The 17,748-nt window shown below is 36.3% G+C and overlaps 3 protein-coding genes across 6 annotated transcripts; 1 reads left to right on the top strand and 2 right to left on the bottom strand.

Moving 5' to 3' along the window:
- Nucleotides 1-1,346: 1,346 nt before the first annotated feature.
- Nucleotides 1,347-2,706, bottom strand: LOC306877843 (trypsin-2-like). The gene is made up of 6 exons (XM_079429834.1): nt 2,581-2,706; nt 2,330-2,480; nt 2,002-2,252; nt 1,779-1,915; nt 1,593-1,694; nt 1,347-1,494 (listed from the first exon to the last, which is right to left on the bottom strand). The coding sequence occupies exons 1-6, from the start codon at nt 2,618-2,620 to the stop codon at nt 1,447-1,449; spliced, it is 729 nt and encodes a 242-aa protein (XP_079285960.1). The 5' UTR covers nt 2,621-2,706; the 3' UTR covers nt 1,347-1,446.
- A 3,010-nt stretch (nt 2,707-5,716) lies between these two features.
- Nucleotides 5,717-7,017, bottom strand: LOC306877607 (trypsin-2-like). The gene is made up of 6 exons (XM_079429464.1): nt 6,959-7,017; nt 6,706-6,856; nt 6,372-6,622; nt 6,149-6,285; nt 5,963-6,064; nt 5,717-5,864 (listed from the first exon to the last, which is right to left on the bottom strand). The coding sequence occupies exons 1-6, from the start codon at nt 6,996-6,998 to the stop codon at nt 5,817-5,819; spliced, it is 729 nt and encodes a 242-aa protein (XP_079285590.1). The 5' UTR covers nt 6,999-7,017; the 3' UTR covers nt 5,717-5,816.
- A 2,575-nt stretch (nt 7,018-9,592) lies between these two features.
- LOC306877866 (sterile alpha motif domain-containing protein 3-like) lies at nt 9,593-16,214 on the top strand. Of its 4 annotated transcripts, none has more exons than XM_079429873.1 (12): nt 9,606-9,677; nt 10,541-10,628; nt 10,937-11,051; nt 11,164-11,199; nt 11,296-11,487; nt 11,592-11,679; nt 11,794-11,946; nt 12,028-12,093; nt 12,219-12,389; nt 12,815-12,974; nt 14,524-14,603; nt 15,367-15,987. In XM_079429873.1, exons 2-12 carry the CDS (start codon nt 10,547-10,549, stop codon nt 15,655-15,657), a joined length of 1,434 nt encoding a protein of 477 aa, XP_079285999.1. In that variant the 5' UTR covers nt 9,606-9,677; nt 10,541-10,546; the 3' UTR covers nt 15,658-15,987. The 4 variants fall into 4 exon arrangements, with proteins under 4 accessions (XP_079286000.1, XP_079285999.1, XP_079285998.1 ...); XM_079429872.1 differs by having other exon boundaries at nt 12,219-12,428; XM_079429874.1 differs by lacking the exon at nt 12,028-12,093 and having other exon boundaries at nt 9,593-9,677; nt 12,219-12,428; nt 15,367-16,214.
- Nucleotides 16,215-17,748: the final 1,534 nt, after the last annotated feature.

Raw genomic sequence — 17,748 nt, 5'->3', positions numbered from 1 at the left:
CACTCCATGTTGTTTAAAGCAACTTCTTTCTTTTTGTATTTTTCTATCAGTGTGGTACAAGATTATCCTTTTAAATCAATGTGATAAACAAGTTATATCAAAAGTAATCCAAAATGTAATCAAAAAGTAGTCTGATTTTATTACCTTAAATGTGTAATGGATTTCGTCACTAACTAAAACTAAAATTTGTGTCATATAATTTGGAATCAGCACTACAATTTGTAAATAATCTACCCAGCACTGCTAATAAATATCAATAACCATATAGCCTACTGTATGCTTGTCTTTAAAGGAAGCATAACACACAGTTTCTCTCATGTTAATCTTGAGTACCTATAGTACTGCATCCTTCATGTCCCTGAAGAGTTTTTAGTTTTATCAGACTTATAAAAGAAAGATTTGTCTAACGCTTCTCTGCGAAAGCAGTCGAGCTTCTGGAGGCGTCCGTGGGCGGAGCTAAAGAGTCACGAGCATGCACAGCTTTTGAGATGGTCCTCACTGCAGAACACAAGATCCAGGGGGTGTGGTTGGATCTAGATCCAACTCCTCCCACCTTACATATACCTGAACCTACCCGTCTCCACCCACTGATCCCTAAACCCACCAATCCCCACGCCTAAACCTACCATCTCCACCCCCTAGATGTGGATCCAATCCAACTTTGTTCTGCAGTGAGGGCTACTGCAGCTTTTACGTAGCTTTTGTTCTTTGGGAAGCTGAACAAGGTTATCTTTCCCTCGTGACTAAGAACACTTATTTAGTGACATTGTTGATTTTGTGGTCAAAAACAAAATGTAAAGTCCTTCTTGAGCAAGTCCTGTGCAGCCCTGCCGACTACTTCCGAAATTCGAATAAAACACGTCGATGGGCGTGCTCTTGCTCTCATTTTGGTTTATGTGTGCGAGCCTCTTTCTAGAGAGATCTGCCTATAAAAGGAATTCCGCCTTTTTTGACGTCATACAGGGCCATACTCTAAAAATCTTTCCGAAACTTATGCAAACCCTGAAGGAGTGTATTTGTCACAGAAATACTCCGTCAAACGTCCAACTTGTTTTTTGAGACTTTGGTAAATGAGTCAGAATGCATGAAATAGCATAGACATCCCCTTCAACATTTCTTTTGTTGGACATTCCAAAATGCATGTTTCTTTTTGATAGAATATCTGTGTTTCTTCATAAACTGCTTGTCTGTATTAATTTCTAGAAATATTGAAAACTTTGTGTGTTGCTTTGCCAAGTAATTTCTGCTAAGAGCATCATGCATTTAAATGTAGGCCTGTCAAAGTGCTTAAAACAATACATTCAGTGTTACTTGACAAATATGAATAAAGCACTTGGAAAAAGCAGAATATTTTAAATGGTTTTATTTTCACAGGTTTTTAAACTCCAAAACAAATAAAAACTGATGGATTGATGGATAGAGGCTGTATTTGATGTCAAATCAGCTTTAGTTGTTTCTCATGGTGTCGGCGATCCATTCGCTGGACATGCAGACCTTAAAGAAAAGAGGATTCATTAAAATCATATAAGTGCTTCATATTAAACGAAACATATTGCTTTGTGACAATTATTAAACAACAACAGCTATATTACCTTGCCATAGACACCAGGATGATTCTTCTCAGCACAGCCATAACCCCAGGACACAATACCCTGCAGCTGACCGTTGCACACCACAGGGCCACCAGAGTCACCCTGAAGAAGACAAACATTACAACTGGTTATTATTAAGATACTATTCATATTTGTGCAACAGCGGTATATCTTGTCATCCTCTACCTGGCAAGAGTCCTTTCCTCCCTCCAGGTATCCAGCGCAGAACATGGTATCGGTGATCATACCAGGGTAGGAATTGTTGCAGTCGCTGTCGGACAGGATGGGGATCTCCAGACACTGAAGCTTGTTGGAATCAGCAGCTACAAAGAATAACAGCGATTAAGTTAACCGAAGTGCTATGAACATGAAGTGTGAAGGAAGAGGCATCAAGAATCCTAACACTCACTGGAACTCATGGTGTTTCCCCAGCCAGTGACTCTGCACATGGTGCCAGCGGCAGCACAGCCATTGGGCAGGGCCACAGTCTGCACATACTGATTGAGGGTAGCAGGCTTGCTAAGCTTGATCAGCATGATGTCACTGTCAAGGGTCCAGTAGTCATAACTGGGGTGGTAGATGACCTTCTCAGAGGAGATGAACTGCTCCGATCCCTCATTAACTGCGATGTTGTGCTCACCCAAACGAACCTCCAGACGTCTGAAAGACAAATATTATTCAGAACTGAGGAAACCAATGAACCAGTGCTTAAACTACTCTATAAGGATGTCACTTACGACATGTAGCAATGAGCAGCAGACACAACCCAGTATTCGCTGACCAGAGAGCCACCGCAGAAATGGTAGCCAGAGTTCAGAGACACCTGCCAGGGCTGGGAGTAGGGTGTGCACTCGTATCCACCAACAATCTTGTCATCATCCAGAGCAACTACACAAATGAGAGAGTATCGTCAGTATATTGACTAATTACCTGTAAAATGAGTGAAATTCATAATAGTAGAGAATCAGTGGATGGAGTCTCTACTCACAGGCGGCTCCAAGGAGCACCAGGAACACCAAAGACCTCATGACTGCTGATTGAACCTGTTGATGAAGGTATCGCTCCTAACTTGCAGTATTTATGGGACTGTCAGCCCACTGATTCATCCCCAAGTGGGCAGCTGTTGACCAATCCGCTCCAAAAAACCTGTCTGAATATGTATATTTTAGGTTTGTGACCTTGGTGGCAAGTTTCCAGCGGGAACCATGTTTTCGACAGCTGTCCATCTTCTCACCCAAGGTTTGCATCTGAAATTTTCTCTATATTCAATTTAATTTCGGATATGCTTAGTTTTTACATTCAGCAGTCATATTTCTGTATGTAGTACACACTGTTTATTACAGTATGTAGAGAGTATTTGTCTCAATTGGATGATGAATGATGACATGTTCTTTCTATTGTCCATTTCATAATAGCAGTTTTGTTCAGAAAATACAGGGGTCTGTGGAGTTCAAAAAATCATTTAACATTAAACATTTGTACATTTAATAACCCTCACAGCGGTCTTAAACGGATATGGAGATCTTTTATTCTGTCAGGGAGTAGAAAGTAGATTCATTCAGTCCGCTGTTAAACGTTTGTTTACTTGAGTGTCTGATGAAAGTCTAACTCCTACAGAAACACTTTATATTGGCAGCATGGAACACTTTACTGTTTTTAAGCACTTAAAGTTATTTCATTACCATCAGAGACCCTTGAAGTCGAAACTGCAACTATAATGCAATACAGTGAAAGACAATGTACAGGTAAAATGAGAATTGTTTTATCTGTGAAATGTCCATTATCACTGCAGTTTTTTTTGTTTTTGTTTTTTTACCAGTATATTTATATCAACATATATAATCTCCATCTGGATTTGACCTGCTTTAAATATAATCCTATAAATCATGTGCATAATGACATATTTAATTTTTTTTACATTTACTTATAGCAGAGCTTCTCAGAGCTTCTCTTAACTTTCTCTTTTTTTTTACTTTTTCCCCATCATTGATGGAATTTGTAGTACTTTTCATGTTTTTACTGTTATCAGACTACTATTCGTTGATTACACGATTACTTTTCATTAATTATTATTCATACAATAGTATTGAATTATTCATAATTTAGTGATTCTCCTTAATAATGTTTTTTAAATCTTTTCAAATTTCCTTTCTAAAATAGCCTACCATTTATATACATTCACACAGAGACAAGTTACTAGTCAGGTGACTGATTACACAGAAAATTATAAGGACACACTGCATTGGGTTTACAGAAATCATTTCAACTTTAAGTATGTTTTCTCAAAGTTTTAACATTGCATCGACTACTGGTAAACATCTTCATTTTTATGTTAATTATCGCTCAGTGCTTTATGCATTTTTTTACTGTGTCTTTAGAAGTCTTTTGTCTTTCAAACACATTAAAATGCACAAATTCACGTTTCTTATTTACACGTAATGCAGGGATTTCCCTTTCTTTTCTTTTTTTGGCAGCTGAACTTCTTTGACCTATATCTATTTCCCTGAAGCACCCCTTGATATTTTAAGATAATAAGTAAATAAGTAACTTTTGTCACAGTTCTCTGACCTTAGTAAATGGTCATACGACATGGTAAACAAATGAAATATTTATTTTTTTTCAAGTAAATGTTTTATTTTGAATGTTGATATTTTAAAATGATTTGTTAATTTCACATTTTTATTTTTATTTTTAATTATTAGCTTTTTGTTAAACTCACTAACCCCTGCAGTTCCTTCATGAATCCCATTTTGAAAAACCTTGACGTAATGTTAAATGCACTCCATGTTGTTTAAAGCAACTTCTTTCTTTTTGTATTTTTCTATCAGTGTGGTACAAGATTATCCTTTTAAATCAATGTGATAAACAAGTTATATCAAAAGTAATCCAAAATGTAATCAAAAAGTAGTCTGATTTTATTACCTTAAATGTGTAATGGATTTCGTCACTAACTAAAACTAAAATTTGTGTCATATAATTTGGAATCAGCACTACAATTTGTAAATAATCTACCCAGCACTGCTAATAAATATCAATAACCATATAGCCTACTGTATGCTTGTCTTTAAAGGAAGCATAACACACAGTTTCTCTCATGTTAATCTTGAGTACCTATAGTACTGCATCCTTCATGTCCCTGAAGAGTTTTTAGTTTTATCAGACTTATAAAAGAAAGATTTGTCTAACGCTTCTCTGCGAAAGCAGTCGAGCTTCTGGAGGCGTCCGTGGGCGGAGCTAAAGAGTCACGAGCATGCACAGCTTTTGTGATGGTCCTCACTGCAGAACACAAGATCCAGGGGGTGTGGTTGGATCTAGATCCAACTCCTCCCACCTTACATATACCTGAACCTACCCGTCTCCACCCACTGATCCCTAAACCCACCAATCCCCACGCCTAAACCTACCATCTCCACCCCCTAGATGTGGATCCAATCCAACTTTGTTCTGCAGTGAGGGCTACTGCAGCTTTTACGTAGCTTTTGTTCTTTGGGAAGCTGAACAAGGTTATCTTTCCCTCGTGACTAAGAACACTTATTTAGTGACATTGTTGATTTTGTGGTCAAAAACAAAATGTAAAGTCCTTCTTGAGCAAGTCCTGTGCAGCCCTGCCGACTACTTCCGAAATTCGAATAAAACACGTCGATGGGCGTGCTCTTGCTCTCATTTTGGTTTATGTGTGCGAGCCTCTTTCTAGAGAGATCTGTCCATAAAAGGAATTCCGCCTTTTTTGACGTCATACAGGGCCATACTCTAAAAATCTTTCCGAAACTTATGCAAACCCTGAAGGAGTGTATTTGTCACAGAAATACTCTGTCAAACGTCCAACTTGTTTTTTGAGAATTTGGTAAATGAGTCAGAATGCATGAAATAGCATAGACATCCCCTTCAACATTTCTTTTGTTGGACATTCCAAAATGCATGTTTCTTTTTGATAGAATATCTGTGTTTCTTCATAAACTGCTTGTCTGTATTAATTTCTAGAAATATTGAAAACTTTGTGTGTTGCTTTGCCAAGTAATTTCTGCTAAGAGCATCATGCATTTAAATGTAGGCCTGTCAAAGTGCTTAAAACAATACATTCAGTGTTACTTGACAAATATGAATAAAGCACTTGGAAAAAGCAGAATATTTTAAATGGTTTTATTTTCACAGGTTTTTAAACTCCAAAACAAATAAAAACTGATGGATTGATGGATAGAGGCTGTATTTGATGTCAAATCAGCTTTAGTTGTTTCTCATGGTGTCGGCGATCCATTCGCTGAACATGCAGACCTTAAAGAAAAGAGGATTCATTAAAATCATATAAGTGCTTCATATTAAACGAAACATATTGCTTTGTGACAATTATTAAACAACAACAGCTATATTACCTTGCCATAGACACCAGGATGATTCTTCTCAGCACAGCCATAACCCCAGGACACAATACCCTGCAGCTGACCGTTGCACACCACAGGGCCACCAGAGTCACCCTGAAGAAGACAAACATTACAACTGGTTATTATTAAGATACTATTCATATTTGTGCAACAGCGGTATATCTTGTCATCCTCTACCTGGCAAGAGTCCTTTCCTCCCTCCAGGTATCCAGCGCAGAACATGGTATCGGTGATCATACCAGGGTAGGAATTGTTGCAGTCGCTGTCGGACAGGATGGGGATCTCCAGACACTGAAGCTTGTTGGAATCAGCAGCTACAAAGAATAACAGCGATTAAGTTAACCGAAGTGCTATGAACATGAAGTGTGAAGGAAGAGGCATCAAGAATCCTGACACTCACTGGAACTCATGGTGTTTCCCCAGCCAGTGACTCTGCACATGGTGCCAGCGGCAGCACAGCCATTGGGCAGGGCCACAGTCTGCACATACTGATTGAGGGTAGCAGGCTTGCTAAGCTTGATCAGCATGATGTCACTGTCAATGATCCAGGAATCATAGTTGGGGTGGCGAATGACCTTCTCAGAGGAGATGAACTGCTCCGATCCCTCATTAACTACGATGTTGTGCTCACCCAAACGAACCTCCACACGTCTGAAAGACAAAGACAAATATTATTCAGAACTGAGGAAACCAATGGATTGATACATAAACTACTTTATGAAGCTGTCACTTACGACTTGTAGCAATGAGCAGCAGACACAACCCAGTATTCGCTGACCAGAGAGCCACCGCAGAAATGGTAGCCAGAGTTCAGAGACACCTGCCAGGGCTGGGAGTAGGGTGTGCACTCGTATCCACCAACAATCTTGTCATCATCCAGAGCAACTACACAAATAAGAGAGTATCGTCAGTATATTGACTATAATTCCTTGTAAAAAGAGTAAAATTCATAATAGTAGTGAATCAGTGGATGGAGTCTCTACTCACAGGCGGCTCCAAGGAGCACCAGGAACACCAAAGACCTCATGACTGCTGATTGAACCTGTTGATGAAGGTATCGCTCCTCACTGGCAGTATTTATGGGACTGTCACCCTATAGATCCACACCCAAGTGCTCCGGCATTAACCAATAAGCTCCAAAAGACCTCTCTGAAGTCTGATAAAGAATACGGTATCATTGTGTTTCCATGAAGAGAAAACTGTATGTTAGGGTTGCATTGGCACCCGGTGTGTAGAAAATATATAATATCAAGATATATATATTTTTAGACTTAAAAATGTTTGTCATAATTTTCACAAAATATAAAGCCAAAACCTCCTTAACAGCTAGTAAAAATCCATCTGCAATACAATAATATTAATATTATAGGAAACAAATTAGAGCACAAAATTACATTTTAAACAGTGTAGATGAAACTGTATGTTAGTTTTTGATACATCCAGGGAGATCCAGCAGCTGTGCTGTTGAATATGTATATTTTAGGCTTTGTAACCTTGCCAGCAGGTTTCCAACCCTGAAAGAAGTTTTGATCAGCTGTCCATCTTCTCACCCAGGTTTTGCATCTGTACTTGTCCCTGACTGTTTCACAATTTAGTCAGGAAACAGAAAATTGTTCCTGCTAATGTTTCTCACACAAAGTTAATAGATTGGTTGTAGTATTTTTTACTAATCCTGTTTCAATTTACAGTATATGTCCACTTAACAAATATACTTACTATGTTTGTGCCAATGTTTTATTGATGTTGTTGTTTGTGAAATTTAAGTTTACTCATGAGTTGTCTTTATTAATGATTTCACTGCTAAACAAAGTTGTTCATGTTGTTGATACCTATTACAGCTTATGTTTAAATCATATGCAATCAGGATTTGTGCTTCATGCAACTATTTTTTGTGCTTTTTATAATGCTAAAATCTTATTGGCTATAGATTATATTATATGTGCAATTAGAATGTATTTGTAGTAAATTACACTACAAATTAGAAATATCTGAAATTGTTACAAATAAAAAAAACAATTAAATGTTAACTTTTGCAGTATCTTAGTAACTTTTACTAAAACATTCATCAATTAAAATAAAATAATTAATTAAAATAGAAAAACAAGAAGTGCATAAATAGACTTATGATTTTGCATTTAACTGATTTTATTTTTATCATGATGAATAGACCTTAACAAAACAAATTCAGCAGGTGAGACATAATTATGCTGCATGTTCTTGTTTTTTTGTTTGTTTTTTACAGTGCATGTGCAGTACACGTGCATATATATTCACATGACCTAAAACATGCTATCTAAAGGTTGTGTGAAACACATTTGATCCCATTGTCATTTCACATTTTGACTTTGGATAGTTGTAGGATATTAAGTTCAGTTTAGTCAGCTGCAATGTATATTAATGACCAAGATTTTGATTTTGACTATTAATCATTTACTTCATTACAGAACAGATGTTTATCTTAAAAATGCTTCATTTATAATTATTGTAAAATTACTTACAACATACAACAAATTCTTATGAAATTCTGATCAGCATCAAGTCACTGTAGAATCACTGCTTAGAACCCTCATTCAGTATAGTGTTTTGCTCACCCAAAAATCTCAGCATGACAGAGGGATACACAGCTAAATTTGTTATGATTATTAGATTTTTGAAATTGTCACAGAGTGGAATCAAAATGTGCTCAAGGTTTAATAGAAAAATATGTTAAAAAGGAAGTTTTATTAAGAATAATGTTTGAAGAGAGGTGGGTTAGTGGGTTATTAAAGAACAAAATAAACATAAAAGTATAAAAGGCTTCAGACTACCACACATGTGCATCCAAATGTGTACTGTATGCTGGGAAACACCCAGATGCTGTTTTTGGTCAAAGGACAAATCCAAGGACAGAATGATTCTCTATGTGAAAAGCAAGAACTCTATATTTCTATTATCTTTACACCTTGGGGGGTGTTTACGTCTGTACTAGTGTCTTTGTATTGGGAGTTCAGTTCATTAATAATAAAGAACTGAACCAAAAATTCAGTTTTCAGTCTTTACTTGCCATTCTCTAGTTTCCAGGGAATAGCTTCAGAATAGCTTTTCTATTTTTATTTGCCATTCATTTTAAGATGTGATTCCCTGATGAGACTCTCCATTAGACCTCAGGCAGCAGTTAACCTAACATGTACACTCTTAAAAAAAAGGGTTCCTCAAGGTTCTATATAGAACCCTGGGGTTCAGTACTTGGCCAATAGAACCTTTTACCAAAAAAATGGTTCTATGTAGAACCCTTGCATAGCAAAGAACCTTTTTTTATTAAAATGGTTCTATAATTCATGTTTTATGACTGAAGTGTAAACTAAAGATTACACAACACATTCACAAAGCTTTTTGAGTCAAGACCCATGAGAATGACTGCTGTAGTCAAAAACAAGAGTAAACAAATATTAATGAGCTGTACATTAGCATTAAACTTATATTTCCTAATATATTATATAATAATAATTTCCTTTATTTTGTATACCATATTGTGATGGTTTTAATCTATCGAAGGGAACATTAAAAACAAATAATCGTAAAAATGCTCCCTGGTGGCGTACATGCGTTGCGTCATCTTTGAATTCCTATTGGTGGATTGGCGAAGATGAACCTCGAGACAAGTGACAGTTAATTTTTCAAACTGAAGAGTCCCGAGTCCGCCATTTCTACCCGTTCAAACCCTCAGGTGAGTTAAGTTTTTACATTTTTGAAATGATTTTGCTGAAATATTTAGTATTACAGTTAATATTTATATTGGTTAGAGTAGCCCTAGTGTTAAATACTGATACTAGAAGCACACTTTACCTCAGTTAAAACACTGCTGTCGTGTAACGTTAGTACTGACGGGCTTCGTCGGCCGTCGGTTTAGAAAGCCCTGTTAAATTGATTTTTCTCCGGTTTTTAAACGAATTAAGATACAGTATCCCTTTATTTCCTTGTTAATGTTAATGAAATTGTCAACTACAATAAGATAGCTGTGTTATAAGGAGACGAGCTTCGAGTCGGAAGCGTGAATTTTAATTTCAATGAAGCGCGCGCTCGTTCAAATAAACGGCGCCGATTCAAATAAAAGTGAACCCGGTGGAAGACGGAGGTGAATGATATGTGAATGTGTGTGGCAGTTTCACACATACTCAGTTTGCGGTGAGTATTTTTCCCAGGCCTATGTTAAAAGGTTTAGAAGTTCTTAACTTTGGCACGCGAGAACTATTTTCGTGCAGTTTTTAGCTCCAACCCAGAACAGACGAAGATAACGATTAGCTTGTTCAGGTGTGTTTTATAAGGGTTGGAGCTAAACGCAGCAGGAAAGTGGACACTGCTACAGTTAAGAACTTCCGGCCGGTCTGCATTGAAAACTCAACTGTGCGTTTGCACAGTTGCAGTGCAGCGTTCGTCTGTTTACTTTGACGCATGCGCTGGATTAAAGTGATGATAGCACATGGTTTAATTTAGCATTCAAATGTTTTAAAGCCAAAACATGTTTAGGTGTGTTTAATGCATAGTTGGTTTGTGAAGTGTTATTTATGCTCTGTTTTCTTTTATCCCCAGATAACCATGATTGATAAATGGTCAGTAGATGACACATGCCACTGGCTTCAAACTATAAACCTCATTGATGCAAAAGAAAGTTTCAGAGGTACAAATGAGAATTTATAAATGTTCATTTTGTGATGTTGTGAAGTTTCAACTCACAAAGTTTCTAACTCCCCTGCAAGTGCAACATAACCACCAAGCAGATTTTAGTGTTACCTGTGACATTGAGGGATGTTTTAGAAGATATAAAACTGTTGCAAGTTACAGAAACCATATCTATCGAAAGCACAGACAAGCTTTGCAACATCCCCTATTTGAAAAGGCTACTGTAGTTGAAGAAGACAATGAAATGTCTCTCTCTTATTTATTATTTCTTCTTTAGAATATGAAATATTTGGTATTTTTTTACAGAGCAGCAAATTGATGGGGAGACTCTGCTGGGTCTCACAGAAAGGATGGTGGAAAGACTTTTTCCTGTAATGAAACAACAGGTGACATTTATGAAGGAGCTTAGTAAGTTAAAAAAGTAAGTCTGTGTTGTTAAATATTAAACATTGTTGTTAAATATAAAATAAACGAATGCTAACCAAGCCTTAAAATCCTTATCCTAATTTATATTTTTATATTTCTTTAAACAGCCTGGAAACTGAAGTGCCTCAAATATCTTGTACTCAGTATGTATCATTGTTTTGAAGTTTAAACAAACTGTATTGTGGCAAGTAAAATAAAATCCTGTATAAAAGATTTAAACATTGTATTTATATTTACAGACAAGAACCCTGTGAGAATGAGGGCTCATTTGTTGCCCAACCTTGGCCAGCAGTATACAACCTGCCTGTCTTTCCCCCTGAATTGCAAGCAGCTTTGCAGAGGAAGGATCCCCGCTTTAAGAAGAAGGACAAGTCTCGCATCCGTGCATTACTGATTCAAGTGTTGTTTGACAGCATCACTAAGCACACCTGGTACAGTATTGTATTTCATTGTATTTCATAACAGTTAAATGTATTTTATGTTAAACTTGTTGGTTGTTGGGTACTGAAATAATATATTTGATTATATTTCTTAGGTACCCAAATCATAAAATGTATGGAGATGTTCTGGGGAGTTTGATCACCCGCTTTCCATTTCTGAAGGATGGCAGCTCCTCTGGTTATGTATGAACATATTGCAGTTCTTTTAATATTGTGAAAATATTGAGATCATTGCTCATAAAAAAATCTCACACAGAAAAAAATCTATTTTAAAAGAAAGTATACATGTGTCTACAGGATACCTTGTTGGAATGCCTTAGAAACAAATTTAAAAAAGAAAGGATTCCCTTGGTTAGCTCATCGATCGTCCTGCAAATGAAGGAGAAGTATGGGATTAAAAGGAAGTGTGCTGGACAAACCGATTCTGAGGGACTTACTCAACAAAAAGAGGCAAGTTCAGTTCAATAAATTTGATGTCAAAGGCAGATTAAATTTGTCTTAACATGTAACACATGCTGACAATTATTTCAGAGTGCAAAATGTAGAAGAGAACCATTGGATATAATGGCATATAAAGATTCTGCTTGTTCACAGGAGGTATTTGGTTTGGTGTTCCTTAAGTGATACATCAGTTTTTAAGATTGATGTTTCAATCTTAAATATTTTATTCTGTGACTTTGATTCATATTTACGTACTGCACAATACTGTCTTCCTACCTCAGATTGTATTGGACCTGGAAGTAATGGGTGAGGATGAGACGAGTTTCCGGGAACACATTAATGCCATCACCCTGGAGTTGCGTAAAAGCAATCCCAGTTACTCTGAGGTCAAGAACCGGATGAAGCGCACTCTTTTCAAAAGAGTACAGCTTATGGACAGGCCTGCAGCTGAAGTAATGGAGCAGTTTCCTTTTCTTGGAGTGCCACAGCTTGTGATTAAACATTGTTACATTTTGTGCCAGGCAGATAAGAAAATTCAGTGTAATTATATTTCTGTGAATTCCTGTAGCTCATTTGGTAGAGCAATGTGTTAGCAATACAAAAGGGTATCCCAAGGAACACATACTGATAAATGTATAGATTGAACGCAATGCAAGTCCCTTTAGATAAAAGCGTCTGCCAAATATGAAGTATTTTTCATTACTTTATCACACCCACTATTTTTCTTATTGAACTTATTATTCTGTCCCGGAAAAACATCACTATATGGTAGTCAGTTGCAACCTCCAGTTCATGCTGACTTTAAGGTACTTGTTTGGCTGAAAGTGTGTAATTTGGATATAAGCACCTGAAGTAATTGTACTGGTTTGTATTTAAGATGCTGCATGAAATGACAATGAGGTTTGGAACAGACTTGGCAAAGAACATGGAAACATCTCTGAATGAAATGGCCCCAAACATCATCAGGAGTGCAAAAGAAGGAAGTCAAAAAAAACTCTACGCCAATCTCATTGGACCAGCAGAGGAAATCACAGAAGGTAACAACACCATATATTTTTCCCCATCCAACCTATCTGTTCCATACGGAGCCCAGGAAGTCACCTGTGTGAGAAATAAAACCACAATAATCCATGGCGACGGTTTTGTTAAACTGAGGGAACAGTTTGAGAATTTGTGAGTACGGTTTATAAACTGAGCGGACAGATTGCAAAACCGTTGCCATGGATTGTTGTTTTTTTTTCTCACACAGGTGACTTCCTGGGCTCTGTAGTTCCATGCCCAGTGTAAAGTTGCATTGTATGCAGTGTCAATTAGAGATGCACCGATTGATCGGCTGGTGACCGGAATTGGCCGATTTTCACGTGATCGGCCATGACCGGCGACCGGCCGGTCAGTCTGACATATGCCGATTTTATGCCGATCAAATGCCCTCGGGCGCCGCATGATTAACATCACGCAACACCAGCATCACACGTGCACATGTAGGAAACCTCGTGAATTACGGCCGTTTCACACCGCAAATGTCAGCGGCGCGTGAGCAGCGCGGTTTTTTTTTTTTTTTTTTTTCGAGATTAGGAGCGTCACGTGACCAGCAGTGAAGCGCGGGTTTCGGCACGGGTCTATTTTTGCTGCTGCTCACGCTGAATTAAAGTGAAAGCACACTTTTGATAGACAAACTAAAAATGATTTCATACAAAAAGTGCTCAAAATGCACAGAATAAGAATGTCTAGTGTGTTTTAGAACTCCAGTAGGCTATGTCAGAAAAGAAAACAAAGACTCAAAAATATTTGTAGAAGATTTACCCATTTAACTTGTTTTCATTATTCAGTTTTGGTTGCAAGTATGGTTATGATTATAAAAAATAAAGTTAAACTAGCCAGAAATTATAGAAATATCTTTATACTGCAAGGATGCTGTGTATTTCCCACACCAGGAGTAATTTATATAGTTCTATTTTATAGTGCTTATCTGTTAAAAAAATTATCTATGTTCTATGCAAAATGTTCTATTAAAGAAAAGATAGAAAATAAATATTTGTGTGTGCTGTAAAGTGGTTAGAAAAAATGAAATCGGAATCGGCAGGTCAAACTCAATGAAAAATCGGAAATAGGAATCGGCTAAGAAAATTGTAATCGGTGCATCTCTAGTGTCAATGTAAAGGTTGTAGCTACTATAAATTGAATGAGTGAAAACATGTATTAAAATAATGCAAATATTAAAGGAATAGTTTACCCCAAAATAAAAACTGTCATCATTTACTCACCTCTTGTCATTTCAAATCTTTATGACTTCCTTCTTCAGAACACAAAAAAGATATTTTGAAGAAGGATGGTAACCAAACAACGTTGGTGCCCATTGACCTGCATTGGTTTGGTGTCCATATAATAGAAGTGAATGGGTACCAGCATTGTTCGGTTACCAACATTCTTCAAAATATATTTTTTTGTGTTATGCTGAAGAAGGAAAGCCATATAGGTTTAAAATGACAAGAGTGAGTTAATGATGACAGAATTTTCATTTTTGGGTAAACTATCCCTTTAATTGATTTCTGTACCTAATATACAATGATTTGTATCTGTTTGTAGGTCTCGTTAGGAATGCTGCACTCATTTTATTGCCAGCACTTTTTAAAGAAAACGCCAGCTTCCTCTACTGTGTAGATAGTGTAAGTATAGTCTTCTGTAGTTTCATTAACATTTGATGCACTTGACTTGAATTAAAGGAACTGTTCATGCAAATATAAAAATATTAGTCAGTTTACTCACCCTTATGCCAAATTTGTAAAAAAAAAAAATAATTAAATGTACCCTATAATTTACTCACTCTTCCTTAGTCATAAGCTTTGTACTGTTTACACTGCTTTGTAATGTTATTGAATAGCACCCCAATTTAAATCATAAAAGAATTCTGTACAACTCCAGGGGTTAATACTTGTCTTCTAAAGCAAAATGGTACGTACAAATGGTATGTTAGTGAGATAAAAAGATAAAATTTGCCAAGATAGGTTGCTATAGTTAGACTATGTATAGATAAAGGAATAACATCCAATGGGGTGGCACATCAGCTCCACATCAATAATTATGAGGCTTGTTGGTTCTTGTGTGTCACGTGCTTAGCTGTCATATCTGTGTTGTGTCATGAACGATTCAGTTACAAGAACGAAAGAACCAATGAGATTCAAAGTAATCAAAGTGGAGCTGACGTGGTAGCATGTTGAATGTTCTTCAGTCATCTTTAATGTTGACATTCAAACACATTACAAAGCTTTTTGTTATTAAATATATCTCAGATTGTGTTAAACTGAAGAAACAAAGTCATACACATTGTTTGGCTTGTTGGTGAGTATATTATGGGGTAATTTTAAGTCTATTTGATGACTTCTGTTAATTGGTGAAAAGCACTCAAAAGGTGAAATGTTTGTTTTACAGGAACCCAAAGGTCCTACACCAACCATTGTGTTTAACGGCTCTCCTGATCCCTTCAAGGCTGAAAGCGTCAGCATTATAATGGACAATGTGAACATCATAAGAGAGGCAGACATCGACATGACACAGGCTGTGGAATGCCTGTTTGCAGTCTATTTTCTTTTCAATGTGCAATACCCGGTTGACATTAAGCACACAATGACTTTTATTCAAAAATATATGCTTAAACTAAGACAAGAGCATGACACAAGAACACCAATACCTGTACTGAAAATGTACAGTCAACTTGTGTGAATTGTAGTGCCATTTAATAGATGTTTTAATTGTTCATATATTGATTTTATCTGCATTGTCAAATATCAAAAATGATTTGTTTTTCCTCATTTCAGAGAGACATGTAAAAGTGAAGTACTGTATATGTACATAGACAAGCTTATGTATGTTTATTGCAAAGTGAAAATGCTTAAATGAAATATTCAAACTAAATGGTTAAATGTAATTAAACATCTTAAATGTAAATGTGAAATTTGCTGTCTAATACAGAAGTATACAGAGGTGTAATTTTAAATATGACACTAATATTTTTGTAGAATCAATTGAATAAATTTTAACTTTTTGAATTTCCTGGATTGTTTATATTTTCTTATTTAATAATAACTCGTTTAATAATAAAGAACCCTTAAATGGTTCTATTTAGAACCATCTAACTTGGATTCAAAGAACCATTTGGGGTTCTTTTTATGGAACCCTTTTAAATGGTTCTATATAGAACCATTTTGGAGTTCCATATATGAAGCGGGTGATAGAACCATTTCTGGTTCTAAATAGAACCATTTCTTTTAAGAGTGTAGGTTATGTGCACATTTTACTTTCTCAAAAGTGATCTTATTATTTCTCAGAGAAGCGTACTCATAAAGAGCAAAGTTCTTCAACCTAAACTAGTCTCAAATATAAATTTAGAGGAAATAATTGACTCATGGGATTCAAAGTATTATTTTAGTTGCTTTATATACTAATGTAATGTGCTCTTAATCTGTTTGTATGATGAAGGGCAATGTGTAGACATATAAGATGTTTCTCAAATTAACCTTGAGCTGTTATTAACAGTTTACAAAGAATAAAAATTAAGTTATTAATATGGATGTTAATAAAATTATTCATATGGATGTCAATCAACTGTAACTGTAAAATAAGCTGTTCAAAAACTGCGTCGTTTGTTCCGTTCGCTGTTTTCACTGTCAACATATAAGCAAAGGGATATAGTGTTTTTAGCGCACATTTCTTTTAAAATGTTAATGAAGTCTAGATTCTCACAGTGAAGTTTACTGTGACTTTCCCATGGAAAGTTTTCATGTCACAAACCAGTTTGTTCGGATGTCTTTGAAAATAGTCATACTTTCCACAGCAGTTCTTGGTCAAGGCAATGCACAAGCAAAATTGCAATACATGCAGCAGGTGTCAGCATATCTCTTCATGAAACTTAATAAGGATGTGCCTGCAGAAATACGTTTGTTTTTTTTATATGCTACATCAGTTTTTTGTGCTTAAACGTTTTTCCTGGAAACATTGCTGTCCATTAAAACACATAGCCTACATACACATAGGTTTCCGTGTTTTAGGGGGAAATTCCATAGATATTTGATTTTTTACCTTTCTACAGTCACAAATCTACCTGATGCATCTCTCTTTTACCACCTTCGGAAATTAGAGATTTCTGCATTCTCCAGTAGTGCTCAGAACCAACCCACAAGATGAGGGAATAAAGCCTTAAAACAACAAACACGGTACATGCAAATACTAAACAGCAATGTCAGCAAATGCAATTCATTCTTAGTGAATTCCCCTATGAGCGTTTCTTTTTTTGAGACTCGTCGGTTCAGATGTCTGTGAAAAGCTCAGTTCCAGTGGTTTTACCAATAGTCCTTACACGGAAACAGCATCCTATATCTCTCATTTAATTATAGTTCCTATTGTGTCATGAGGTTAGATGTAGTACTGCATCGATGATACTTTAATTACTAAAGTCCTTATTTCTTTATTTATTTCTATAATAAGTGGTTTAAGGTCTTCTCTTAGTGACAGTGTAAAAGGAACTTAAGAAGTAGATGTTCAAGAAAGGATGATCTGTGACCATCCTTATTTTTATTCGTGTTAAATTATTTATGCCATTTATTCTGTCTATTGGGGTAAAAGTGCATAGGGATTATAGTATTTCAGGTTCAGTCAAGATGGCTTCTTTTCAATCTAGTAGACTGAAAAGTCTCTTAGTAATAACTGTGAGTTCTTGCATCAAGGCAAATGATGGAGAAATCTACTTGAAAATGTAATGATCACAACACCTGTAGGGCTGAATGATTTGATAATAGGCTTACGGTAGCAGAGATC

Source organism: Barbus barbus (genome assembly GCF_936440315.1).
Source record: "Barbus barbus genome assembly, chromosome: 12".
In the NCBI taxonomy this organism is placed as follows: domain Eukaryota; kingdom Metazoa; phylum Chordata; class Actinopteri; order Cypriniformes; family Cyprinidae; genus Barbus; species Barbus barbus.
The sequence above is the reverse complement of the archived record's forward strand: the minus strand, read 5'-3'. Positions and strand labels throughout refer to the sequence as shown.

Coding starts and splice junctions, on each gene's coding strand:
- LOC306877843 (XM_079429834.1), bottom strand. CDS start 2,620: ATGAGGTCTTTGGTGTTCCTGGTGCTCCTTGGAGCCGCCT. Junction 2,481..2,580: donor GGTGCTCCTTGGAGCCGCCT/GTGAGTAGAGAC, acceptor TCATTTGTGTAG/TTGCTCTGGATGATGACAAG. Junction 1,916..2,001: donor GGGAAACACCATGAGTTCCA/GTGAGTGTTAGG, acceptor TATTCTTTGTAG/CTGCTGATTCCAACAAGCTT.
- LOC306877607 (XM_079429464.1), bottom strand. CDS start 6,998: ATGAGGTCTTTGGTGTTCCTGGTGCTCCTTGGAGCCGCCT. Junction 6,857..6,958: donor GGTGCTCCTTGGAGCCGCCT/GTGAGTAGAGAC, acceptor TTATTTGTGTAG/TTGCTCTGGATGATGACAAG. Junction 5,865..5,962: donor ATCCTGGTGTCTATGGCAAG/GTAATATAGCTG, acceptor CTTTTCTTTAAG/GTCTGCATGTTCAGCGAATG.
- LOC306877866 (XM_079429872.1), top strand. CDS start 10,547: ATGATTGATAAATGGTCAGTAGATGACACATGCCACTGGCTTCAAACT. Junction 11,052..11,163: donor GAGCTTAGTAAGTTAAAAAA/GTAAGTCTGTGT, acceptor TTCTTTAAACAG/CCTGGAAACTGAAGTGCCTC. Junction 11,200..11,295: donor CCTCAAATATCTTGTACTCA/GTATGTATCATT, acceptor TTATATTTACAG/ACAAGAACCCTGTGAGAATG.